The sequence below is a fragment of the Helianthus annuus genome, chromosome 5, assembly GCF_002127325.2.
Source record: "Helianthus annuus cultivar XRQ/B chromosome 5, HanXRQr2.0-SUNRISE, whole genome shotgun sequence".
In the NCBI taxonomy this organism is placed as follows: domain Eukaryota; kingdom Viridiplantae; phylum Streptophyta; class Magnoliopsida; order Asterales; family Asteraceae; genus Helianthus; species Helianthus annuus.
Genome location: NC_035437.2, coordinates 157189792 through 157202397, shown reverse-complemented (window position 1 = coordinate 157202397; position 12606 = coordinate 157189792). Strand labels below are relative to the sequence as shown.

The following is a 12606-nucleotide window of genomic DNA, read 5'->3' as shown; positions in this document are numbered from 1 at the left end:
CAAATCAATATCAAATAATGGCCGATGAGAACGCCGAGAGACTGATTAGCAACACAATAAGAGGAAATGATTATATGAGGCCCAGATCCGTAAATACTGCACAACTGCACTGCTAATGAAAACTAAAGCAGGTTACTCGAATGTATCTACTATTAGACTATTACCTAATAGTAAGCAAAGACTCCGCTGATTCAAATGTACCTACTGTGATGAATCTCAATGGAAATCTAGTGCTTTAAATATATAAAAACAAAGATTATTTTGGTGGATTCTCATTTTTCAGATAATGAACTTTATTTAAAAAAAAAGGCAACCCAGTTTCAAAAATACTGATAAAGTAATCCAAATTTCCAAAGGTATAATTTAGGGTAAAGTGACCTGGTTACGAATCAAAAACCATGACAACGGGTTTTCATAAAAAAAAAGACAAAAGAAAAGGCAACCAATTTTTTTATATATGTGTGTATATATAAATATATAATTATTAACAAATAATAATGCTTTTGAAAAAGAAAATATTCTACTATATATAATAATAATATTTTTGCACAAATCAACCATTATGTTATAAATAATAGTTTCGCACAAATCAACCTTTATGTTATAAAAGACCATAGTGCCCTCACATGCAAAGCATTTAAGATAACTTAACTGAGTTTTTGGACGACGTTAGTTGTAAAGGTTATAGAATGTAACAAAACATGAACATAAAGGTTGGGTTTGGCTGATTTCATAGTGAAAGGTATGAAGTGCAATTTAGGTATAACATAAAGGTTGATTTGTGCAATTTAGGCTATGTTTAATTGCCAAAATTATATATATGTGTCATAACTAATTACATATATGTAAAAAAACTAGTTTATATATGTGTAATTATAAAGTTACATATAAAAAAAATGATAAAATTACTCTTAACATGTATGTAATCGTAAAAATACACATAACAAATGATAAAATTATCCTAAACATAAAAATATATAAATAAAAAGATTGTTTATTAGGAGTTCTGCAAGTTCTGTAAATATTTATGGTTCTGAAATGATCTTGGCCATATATATATATATATATATATATATATATATATATGTATGTATGTATGTATATGTACACACATATACACACACTTTTTGCTCTTTATTTATTAAATTTCTAAAAACATATATTACTAATTCTTATAGTAAGTTATAAAATAAACCTTTTCTTTTTACATAATTTTCATTTTTTTGAAATTTGATTCTATGTTTTTTTTTATGAAAGAATTAGGTATTTATTCGAATCTACTTATTAATTACTTCATGTTATATTTTTTAAATCTACTTTTATTAATTATGTTTTTATGAAAGTATTGGGTATTTGTTCAAATCTACTTATTAATTACTTCATGTTATTTATTGTTTTTCAATCTACCTGTTTTAGCCTAACAAATGTTGCTCTTTTACCGAAAGATTTTGGATCCACAACTAGAAAAATCATTGTTTTTTTTATCTAAATATAATTGATCGCTAACTATTAGAGAATGGTCTCACAGGCAAGTAAAGAGGCATTGCTAAGTTTCTTTGAAACTTTGAGGATTGAAGTCGGTTCGAATGTTGGTATAACAGTAGTAACTCCAGGATTGGTCGGGACACAATTAACCAATGTGGAACGATTAGAGGAGGTATTTCTTTTATGCATATACCCCTCACTTTGTTTGGTCTTGTTTGATCTCTTCTTCGTTTATATGACTAGTCAAACGCGTTGTGGATACCAAGGTTGTCAGTTAAAAAGTGTGCAAAGGCGATTGTTAGTAGCGCTAAACGCGAGGATAAATATTTGACTGTGCCTTCATGGACGAAGACAATATTCCTATGGAAGATATTATGTCCTGAAATTGTTAACTCAATTATGAACTTTGTGTTCATATCCTTGGCAAAAAGAAGAAAGATTCAATAACTCAAGTTTTATTCAACTTATGAAAGCTAGAGTGTGATAAAAGAATTGAAGTCATGTCGTGTTTAAATCCAATTCTATTGTAGTTATGTTATTTAACATAAGATTTAATGTTAACTACTTTGTCCAACAAAAATAATTAATGAGCTAGTTTTAGTGCATATTACACGTGTTGCGCAAATTAGCCACTTTCTGTGACTTATTTGCTATAAACAGAATATACAACTATTTTTTACTACCCAAATAAATTTGAGACAATTGCATATTTCCCCTTCCAAATCACTTTAATTGTATATTTACCTAGCTCATATTTTAACTGCATATTTCCCCTTCCACACACAATATTTTAACGGCATAATGTATACTTATGAAGTGACAGAGACCAAGATTTTCGTGTAGACAAAACCTAACCACACGCAATATTCACAGAGTAAGTGGAATTGAATTCAATTACAATTTACACTGATTGAACAGATGGAATCTCATCCCACTTCTCTTAGTTTCCTTTTCATTCAAAATATTTTATTTGGTACCAAATCTCAATTGGGGGCTACTAAACGTACCCCCTCTTGTTACTTTTTATACCCCCTTCCTATAAAATCACATTTAAACTTATCATATTTACCCCCTATACATGTCATCATTTTTTAAAAGTATTATTTTTGTTACAAAACAAATTCAAAAGTGTAAAAAATTATTGCAGACGTTTTTTTTTCTTCAAAATTTTTGTTTTTTTTATATATTATTTTAAAAAAACATATTTTTTAATGTGTTCACTTCGATCGAAAGTCTTAAACTGGTTTTAACTTGCTTATAACATACTCCTTACACTAATTAAATTTGAACTTATATAGATTGTTAATTTATAGTTTGATAAAATTATTTTAGTACCTATTGTTTATTTGTTCACTTACATAGATGGTTTGAATGATTAATATGTGCTAGGGCTATAAACATTATTTAAAAAAAAACTTTATTACTCTTTAATAAATAAAAATTGTTAATTATTTTATAAACACATTTAAAGTATTAAAAATTATAAAAGTAAGACCTTTAGACGCGGGAAAACATAATATAGACCTTTTTCTAAAACGAGAGTTCAAAACTTTTTTTTTATAAAAAAATGTTATTATTTAATTGTAAAGATGTTCAATAAAAAAGCATAATAAAAATACTATTTGAGAAAGTGTCTTTAAAAACAATATCCAAGAACTTAAAAAAAACGTTTTTTAAATAAAAATTAAAAAACAATATTGTTTTTTGAAAAAAAAAAAGTCTGTAATCTTTTTTTAAACTTTTGAATTTGTTTTGTAACAAAAGGAATATTTTTTAGAATGATAATTTGTATAAGGGGTAAATATTACAAGTTTTAATGTGATTTTATTGAAGGGGGGTATAAAAAGTAACAACAGGGGGTACGTTTAGCCTACCCCATCTCAATTTTTGGATGAACAACTTTACAAAAATGAGAACCAGTGTTCTGCCTTCGATCTTGTTGATAAACAAAATCAAGATTTATTATTAGACTGACAAAATTGACTTTACCACGCGTTATTTTGTATCCATCAGTTGTGGTTTACTGGTTGGAAAGATTTGGGTTCTCCTTGAAGACCCAAATTTAATCCCCACTAGTGTTATATTTGGTGAATAAAGATAATGAAGGTTGGTTCTCCCTGACCCTAGGTCAAGAGTTCGAGCCCGAGCCACCCCGTGAGTCCACCGTGCGTTACGCCAAAGAGATTCTTTCTTGTGCCAGCGCAAGCCCCTGACACTGGCAGTGGGTGGTATGGTTTCCCGGGGAGCACCGTTAGCCAAACTCTCACGCCAGCGTGGACCCGGTTAAGACAGCGTAGTCTGGCAGAGTAGGGTTAGGACCCTCTGTTTAGGAGGGTGTGAGATCTCTCTCACAACAAGTTAAAGATTCTAACCGTTCAATAAAAGCACGTTATTTTGTCATATTTAGGTTATTACGTTATATTTCTATTTTGATTTAAATTTGATTTTGGTCCATGAGACTTGACAAATTTTATAATTTTCATCCAAAAATTAAAAACATCGATTTACTTCTAAAAGTTTCATCAGCTTTTTTTTTTTTTTCATTTTTACCACACCTCTAATATCGTTCATTCCTCTATTAAGTGTAACTCATGTGTCTGTCAAGTGATGGGCATCTTGGTCATTTTGTTTTTCACCGACTAAACTCAAGAAATCATCGACAATCCAAATCCTACCCACTGTCGTTAGTTCATTCCAAGGAAAACAAAACAGAACCAGTTACATTCCAAAACACATAAATGTTAACGAAGGAAATGGATGTTGTTGGAGGTTTGAATGAAAATGAAACAATTGCTAAAACTTTTGAAGGTAAATCGATCTTTATAATACTTTGTAGGAAAATAGTTATATTTGTGAAGCTCGGGAAGGAAAACCAAGTTTAACTCTTCTCTTTTTCTTCCCTCTACTCAATTCCTTTTCATGAAGGTATGATCCAAAACGACAAAAAAATCAACATCTTTCAAGTACAACCTATCTATGCTTGTATAGTTGTAGTCAAGGATGACTAAGGTGGTGTTTGTTTTTTTGCCAGAAGTGCTTCTGGCCACTTATGTCTGCGTCGCGCAGACGCGCGCAGACGTTTGATGTCTGCAGCTTGTTTGTTTTCCGGAAGCACTTCTCATCAAAAAGGTCTTCCCTACCTCTTCCTCAAGCAGACATGTCCCAACCTCTTCCAACCTCTTCCAACTTCATCCGCCGCCTACCCCTGCTCCGCCACCACCTCCACCCCCGACACCACCTCATCTGCCACCACCTCCACCCCCGACACCACCTCATCCGCCGCCCACCCCTGCTCCGCCGGCTACCAGATCTTTCCCTCTTCTCCCTCATCTTGTGGAAACCCTAATCAGACCTAACCAGCCGCACCCCCTTGCTTCTCCTCCTTTCTCTCTCTGTTCGGTGACCAGAGCCGGTTGCCGGCTCCCCTTCTTCTCCGACGAGCCCCCCACCACTCCACCTCCTTTCTTCTCTCGACGAAGCCCCCATACCCCCCACGTCACCTGCAACCCCCTTCTTCGTTTGGCAGCGACGACAAGAACGAGAGAGAGAAGCTGAGCCATCTTCACGGTGGTGGTGGTGTTGGTGGGTTTCCGGTGACGGTGGTGGCAGTGGGTGTTCGGTGGAGGAGGTGGAAGTGAGATGGTGGCGGTGAGTGTTAGGTGGTGGTAGTTGCGATGGGGTGGTGGTGGCTGCGACGGGGTGGGTGGTGGCTGAAGTGGTGGTGGTTGGTTGTGGTGGTGGAGGTGGACGGTGGTTGTGGTGGTAGAGGGAGGCAGGTAGAGAGATGAGAGAGAGAGAGAGATGTTTTGTGTTGTGTGTGTGTGTGTGTTTAATGTGAGAAGAGCTTTTTATATATAAAAAAAAAAACCCTCTTCTCCTTGCAGACTGCAGACATTTGGTCCACCTCTTCTCTTGCAGACACCTGCAGATGTGGTCCGCAGACTGCAGACCTTTTCCCGCAGAAAAAACAAACAGCACCTAAGAAAAGTGTCTCAACCCCTTATTCTTAAAGTTTGGCAGCATAGTAGCTACGTCCTATATTGACACCATCACATAAACTCGATATTTAATTAGTTTAGGTCGAAACTCGATATTTAACTACACTAGTTGATTTTCCTTCCGCACGTTACGACGGAGATCCAATGACTGCAAAACGCGTGTCAGCAACGGCAAGCAGATACCGAATATCAAAACATAAACAAAAATAACATGGTAAAGATAGTCACTCCGTCCTAAAAAACGATTTTAAATAACCTAATATATAATAATAGTACCCACACGTCCTACACGTTGAAAATTCGGTTGTTTTCAGTTCAGTTATTACGGTGCTAACACGCTAAAATATGGATGAGCTCGGTACTGGTAACGGCACCGAAAGTACAGATCCGAAAAATCATCGAAATTAGGTACCGGCACCGAAAATGCTCGGTACAATACAGTATAGTATTTGAAGGTAAAAATCAATAAATACAGGTATGGTGCTAGACCGGTGTCGAACCGAAAGTAACGATTCTGAAAACGCCAAAAGGTGGGTACCAAATTGGTACCGAAAATGATTTGGTATAGTAAATTTGGTACTGATACGATACTGGTTTGATTACAGGATTTGATACGATTTGCTAATCAATAATCTAAATATCAAAGTTAATTTTACATGCTACAATTCACTCATTACAGAAAAAGAAAAAAAAAAGAAATCAAAATAAGTTGTTGTGTAAATAAAACCTGAGTCAAACGAAATACAATTTACTTACTGTGCGTATGAAAAGTAATCTAAACAGTGCAATTACTTGCATTGCTATGTTGCTACATTATCTGATGAGCTCGGTACCGAAAATACCGTTACCGAAATCCCCAAAAGTGGGTACCGGTACCGAATATACCTGGTATGGTACCGGTCGGTACTGGTACGACACCGGTATTTGAGTGTAAAAACCGGTGAATACCGGTACCGGTACCGAATATACCTGGTATGGTACCGGTCGGTACTGGTACGGCACCGGTATTTGAGGGTAAAAACCGGTGAATACAGGTACCGAAAATACACCCGGTTTGGTAAATTGATTCTAGTACCGGTACCCAATACCATTTACTCATCACCTATTCATGGTGTACTGCCATGTGGCATGTAACACTATTCAAAGACTTGTGTTTTTAATATATAGGGTAATGCATGTGCTTTTCATCAAAGAAATTACACATAACTATTATAATAAATACGATTATAAACGATACTATTACAATGGTAAGTTTACTTTAGATAAGATTATTTTAGAGGTTTTATTACCTTGAAAATACAATGTGAATATCTTGTGTTGCAGATGGCAACACATGTAACGTTTTTCATAAATAAAACTCACACTTTACCCCCCAATGATTGGTAGAGTGGTTCATAAATTTGACTACACATGGACCATAGTGATAGTTTAAAGTAGAATAGCACATGGGAGTTTATGCAATTTTCAAAGATTACTTAATAATAGAAAAACAGTATCTATAAATCTCACTCGTTCAACTTTTTCCGTGTATCGTTTGCATGACAAGGGCAATTATTACTTAGCAAATTACTAAAATAGTCAAGAAAAAGTTTGACTTACCAAAATAGCCACCTCATAAGTTTTTGGAGAGGGGTATCACAGATTCAAATGCGCGGGATGCCTCTTTCAAGTCCCCTCATGCGTCTTTAAATATGGAAGTGACACGTGTCTCAATGATTAGGTAGACTCCTGCAATGCCTCAGGCAGACTCATCCAATGCCTCATCAGACTCATCCAATGCCTTCATCCAATGCCTCAGCAGACTCATCCAATGCCTTAACAGACTCCTCCAATACTTTAAGAAAATACTTTAAATATTTAAAAAAAATACTAAAAATATATTTTTTTAAAATTTAAAAAAATTACTTGTTTAAATTTATATACGTAAAGATATCTTGGCTAATTTTAAGAAAATACTTAAAAAAAATTTTAAAAAATACTTTAATAAAATATTGAAATTAATTTTTTCAATTATTTTTTTTAAATTAAAAAAATATTTTAAATTTATATACGTAAAGATATCTTTAAAATACTTTAAAAAAATACTATACGTATATAAATTTAAAATACTTTACGTATATAAATTTAAAAAATATTTTTTTAAATTAAAAAAATATATATTTAAAAAAATATTTTTAGTATTTTTTTAAAATACTTTAAAGTATTTTCTTAAAATATTTGGAAGAGTCTGCCTGAGGCATTGGAAGAGTCTGCTGAGGCATTGGATGAAGGCATTGGATGAGTCTGCTGATGCATTGGATGAGTCTGCCTGAGGCATTGGATGGGTCTGCCTGAGGCATTGGAGGAGTCTACCTAATCATTGAGACACATGTCATTTCCATATTTAAAGACGCATGAGGGGTCTTGAAAGAGGCATCCCGTACATTTGAATCCGTGATGCCCTTCTCCAAAGACTCATGAGGTAGCTATTTTGGTAAGTCAAACTTTTTCTTGGCTATTTTGGTAATTTGCTCATTATTACTATCTATAAATTTCTTTGTTGTTGGTTTAATAAATTCCATCTCACTTTATAAGTGCATTTCTAGTTTATATTTTCTCACTTGAACACATCTTTGGATATGATTCACACGATTTTAAATGTCGTTTTTCCTCTTGTTTCGGTCATCTTGTTCATCGTCTTAGTTCCTACATTTTGGTTGTTCAATCTCTTAAGGTTCTGCTTCAAATCTTTGTATCCCGAACTACTTGCAGGAAAAGTTATACTCATTACAGGTTCTTCAACTGGTATCGGCGAGGTAACATTTTTTTGCATTTCGTACTCTAAGTATACATGTGATAGTTACAAATACACACATGCACATCACATGATTCATTAATTTAAATTCTTTTTGAAGCACTTGGCGTATGAGTTTGCGAAAGAAGGAGCATGTCTAGCGTTAGTCGCAAGACGAGAGAAACAGCTTCATCGCGTAGCGCAACATGCGAGGACAATTGGATCACCAAATGTGATTGTGTTACCTGGGGATGTTTCCAAGCTTGAGGATTGTAAAAGATTTGTTGATCAAACCATCAAACATTTCGGTAGATGTAAGTACACACCTTTTTAATATTTATCACTTTGACACTAATTTCCTTATTGTTTTTAAAAGGGTTATTGTTTGTTCCATTGGTAACAAACATATGACATATATTTCGTTGAAAATATAAATTTAAAGTGTGAATATATATATGTTGTAACGTACAGTAGATTACCTCGTAAACAATGCTGCAATCACAACATTTGGTTTATTTGAAGACCAAACTTGTGTCCTCGATCACACTTCGGTCATGGTATGTATCTTCCTTTTACTCATTGCATTTTATTTTGCGTCTTTCATTTGTTTTGATGTATAATAATGGATTATTGATTTCTCATGTGGGCTTTTTATTTTCTTAAAGATTTTTAGTTAGTTGAATATGTTTCAGACTCGGAGGTTTTTATTTGTTCCATTGACTTGTTTTATGTACTTCTGTTCAAATTTGGATTCCATTTTTAGTTGGTTTAGGCTTCAGATTTGATTTTGGTTTACATGACAACAGTTCAAAAAAGTAAATTTATAATTAGAAAAAAAAATCTTATTTATTGTGTTTTATTAAATACTTTTGTTAAATATTTGGAGAGAGAAAATTACATATTTTATTTATTTATTATTTTTTTAATGACGAAACTTGCTAAAATATGAAGATTGAATCATCACCTTCTAATGACTAAACTTGCTAAAATATGAAGATTGAATCATCACCTTCTACCCTAAGCTTTATCTAATTTATCAACACTCTAGACTATTCCAAAATGGATAATTACAATTAGCGTATCTTGAATCTAAATATTTTTTTTACTTGAATTTACAAAATACATTGCAAGATAAAACTCTAGAAGCGGTCGTAGAAAGTTTCATTACTTTTGACAACTCATTATAACTTAACAAAAACTCTAGAAGTGGTTGTGGAAAGTTTAATTATTTTTACTTGAATTTACGAAATACATTGCAAGTTAGAACTCTAGAAGTGGTCGTAGAAAGTTTCATTGTTTTTAACAAATTATTATAACTTAATATAAACTAGAGTTGTCGTAAGTCCGTGCTTTGCGGCGGGCAACAACTTTTTCGCATTCCCTCATGCGATGCGATGGTAATTCGCAACGAGGGTGTAGATGCAGTGGAAATATGCAAGGCTCAGTTTCAACCATGTGTACATTAGTATTCACCCCGTAAAAAAACTAACGTTTGAAAAGATGATAAAAATAAACAAGTTCACGTGAAAATGGCAATAACAGATATGCATTACAAAAGTTCAGGGATAGAATTGTAAACTGGGTAAAGAAAAAGAAATAATACAACTTGACTAAAGTCTAGGGAATAAAACGAAAAGCGATTAAAAAAAGGCACCCGGTGCACGTTAGCACACCCACACCATTGAAACCTCCCTTCTTTTATATATGGTATAATAGTTAAAACGAAAGATATAAAACCTCAATAGAATCATATATTCAAAGCGTCTTTGGCCTATGGTATCGAGGTGTGTAAAATGATGTCTCTATGAATAGGTTGAGAGTTCAAATCTCATAATATACAACAACGTAGAATTAATAAGTTAGTATCATATCAATAATAAATGACTTTTGATGATAGTTTATTAGTGTTTTTTTTTTACCGTAAAGTGGAGCTCTATCCTTAACACCAAAGGTTTTGTAATTGTAATTGAAACCAACACCCCCACCCATGATAGCATATTTGTTACCCTTTGTTTCACCCGTTTAAATAAGTTATAAATTTGTGTGTGGTTTCTTTAATGTTAGGCAATTAACATATCATTAATTAACTTTATGTATTATATATTGTATAAATTTCAGAATGTAAACTTTTGGGGATCTGTCTACACCACGCATTTTGCACTTCAACATTTAAGGAGGAGCAAAGGAAAAATAATCACAATATGTTCTTGTGGGGGTTGGTTCGCCACCCCAAGAGTAAGCATCTATAATGTAAGTACACACATTTAGTTGAGTGCTTTAAAAATATTCAAAAATTCTTAACATCCTTTTTATCCGAAACTTTACAAGCAAGAAAAGGGTTCCTAGTTAAAAAGGCAATAGTTAGAAAACTCATTCCTCACATCTAAACATGACCCATTGTTAACTACTACACAATGGTGTTGCAGGCAAGTAAAGGGGCACTGCTAAGTTTCTTTGAAACTTTGAGAATCGAGGTTGGTTCAGATATTGATATCACGGTAGTAACTCCAGGATTGGTCGATACGAGATTAGCCAACAAGGAACGGCTAGAGGAGGTACTTCATTGATGCATTCATCCCTCACTTTTTTTTCAATTTGCTTGATTCTCGGCTATATGACTAGGAAAACGCATTGTGGGTACCAAGGATATCGGCTAAGATGTGTGCCAAGGCAATTGTTAGCAACACTAAACATGGAGATAAATATTTGACTGTGCCTTCATGGATGAAGACAATGTTACTATGGAAGACATTATGTCCTGAAATCGTCAACTCAATTATGAATTTCGTGTTCATATACTGGCCAAAGATTTCATCAAAAAGAAGTAAAATCTCCCAACTCGGATTTTATCCAACATACTGATATAGAGTACAAGCTAATGATTGCAATATTAATGGAGGTGGCTTTTAAAACTACTAAACCCATGATGCATAAATATGGTTATATAGTATATTTTGAAAGCTTGATTAAGTAATGATGTTTAAATAATACAACTTATGGGTGTTTAAATCTAGATCTATTGTATTTGTGCTACTTATGGTATTTTATAGTTAAGAAAGTTGATTAAAAAACAATAACACTTGTGAGTTGATTAGTACATATTACGGTATGGTTACTAACCTTCATTTTTATATATAAGGGTAAAATATATTGGTAATATAAATTTTTCATTTTGCATTAACCAAACAATATAACAAATAACCTAAATTTTCTTAGGAAAAGTTTTTAAAATGTCCCTTTGACCACTTTCTTTTTTATTCTAAAATGTCCCTTTGACTATCACTTCTCACAAAATGTTGTTTCAAACATAGGCTCTTACGCCCATGTGTTACGGTTAATCGTTGGTAAGATTCAATGAAATCATGCCACGTGATCATATAAGACCAGAAACGTCCATATATTTAGTAATGTATGCACCTCCCAAGGTGTTTGTGTGGTTGATGTCAAGAGTGGTGCCGCTTGTATTACACCCCTGTCACGGGCATCTTACCAGTATTATGTTTACTGATTTCATGGGCAACATTCAAGTCACTTCTTGAGCTAGACATGAAAGATCTAACTTTGTCGCATGTTAAATCTTACTTGCGGGTTAATTTAGCCTCCGTACTTTCTCCTATGATTTATCGAGCTGGGGATCTCACTGGAAGCAGCCTTTCTATTCCTATAGGGTATAGGTAAGACTATCTACATCTTACCCTCCTCAGACTCTACCTTAGCTTTGCTATTGGTGGGATTTACTGAGTATGATGATGATGATGATGACTTTTTCCTATGATTTAGAAGAATATTTTGGAACATAACGTCAATGCTTTGCAAGATGCATTTTCTGTCTATTGGGGGGGGGGGGGGGGTTATTGCACGGACCTCCCGGCCGCTGGAGTGATCCCACTCCACAAGCTAGCAACGTCCCAATGCTGCCTGGCGGTGAATACCCCATCCCGAGCTGAGTCCGTTTCCCTCTGGGAAGAAGGTGGCAGAATACCCCCTGCCTGGACTCGAACCCGGGTCTCTATGAAGAGTAGAGGTGGGACTGGCCAACTGGGACAATAAACAAGAAAACCTACTTTTTACGTTTATTGATATTCTTGTAAACATGGGCGTCCGGTGGCAAAACCTAGTCGTCTCCAACAACAATAAACAGGTGTCCGACGTAAAAATATGAGAGTTGATACTCATGTTTGAAAGGACTTTTTGTGAGAATGGATAGTTAAAGAACATTATGGGGCAAAAAGGTGGTCAAACGAACATACACTTTCTTTCAACTAAAGTGATAACATTCCTTGTTATCAACATGAATCCTACAATGACATTCATCTTATCTCGACAACCATGATATAGCTTTGATTTGTT

General features: G+C 34.2%; 2 protein-coding genes across 2 annotated transcripts in view; both read left to right on the top strand.

Moving 5' to 3' along the window:
- The window catches only part of LOC118492195 (11-beta-hydroxysteroid dehydrogenase-like 2), a 44343-nt gene extending 42411 nt beyond the window's left edge, over positions 1-1932 (top strand). Inside the window, exons 5-6 of the mRNA XM_035990029.1 lie at positions 1529-1657; positions 1729-1932. Coding sequence (XP_035845922.1) covers positions 1529-1657; positions 1729-1932 — 333 coding nt within the window. The remainder of the gene's footprint in view (positions 1-1528; positions 1658-1728) is intronic.
- A 6096-nt stretch (positions 1933-8028) lies between these two features.
- On the top strand, positions 8029-11330 carry LOC110939301 (11-beta-hydroxysteroid dehydrogenase-like 2). The gene is made up of 6 exons (XM_022181011.2): positions 8029-8278; positions 8378-8570; positions 8728-8813; positions 10375-10506; positions 10683-10811; positions 10879-11330. The coding sequence occupies exons 1-6, from the start codon at positions 8102-8104 to the stop codon at positions 11116-11118; spliced, it is 957 nt and encodes a 318-aa protein (XP_022036703.1). The 5' UTR covers positions 8029-8101; the 3' UTR covers positions 11119-11330.
- The last annotated feature ends 1276 nt before the right edge of the window (positions 11331-12606 follow it).

Coding starts and splice junctions, on each gene's coding strand:
- LOC110939301 (XM_022181011.2), top strand. CDS start 8,102: ATGATTCACACGATTTTAAATGTCGTTTTTCCTCTTGTTTCGGTCATC. Junction 8,571..8,727: donor CATCAAACATTTCGGTAGAT/GTAAGTACACAC, acceptor TGTAACGTACAG/TAGATTACCTCGTAAACAAT. Junction 10,507..10,682: donor CAAGAGTAAGCATCTATAAT/GTAAGTACACAC, acceptor ATGGTGTTGCAG/GCAAGTAAAGGGGCACTGCT.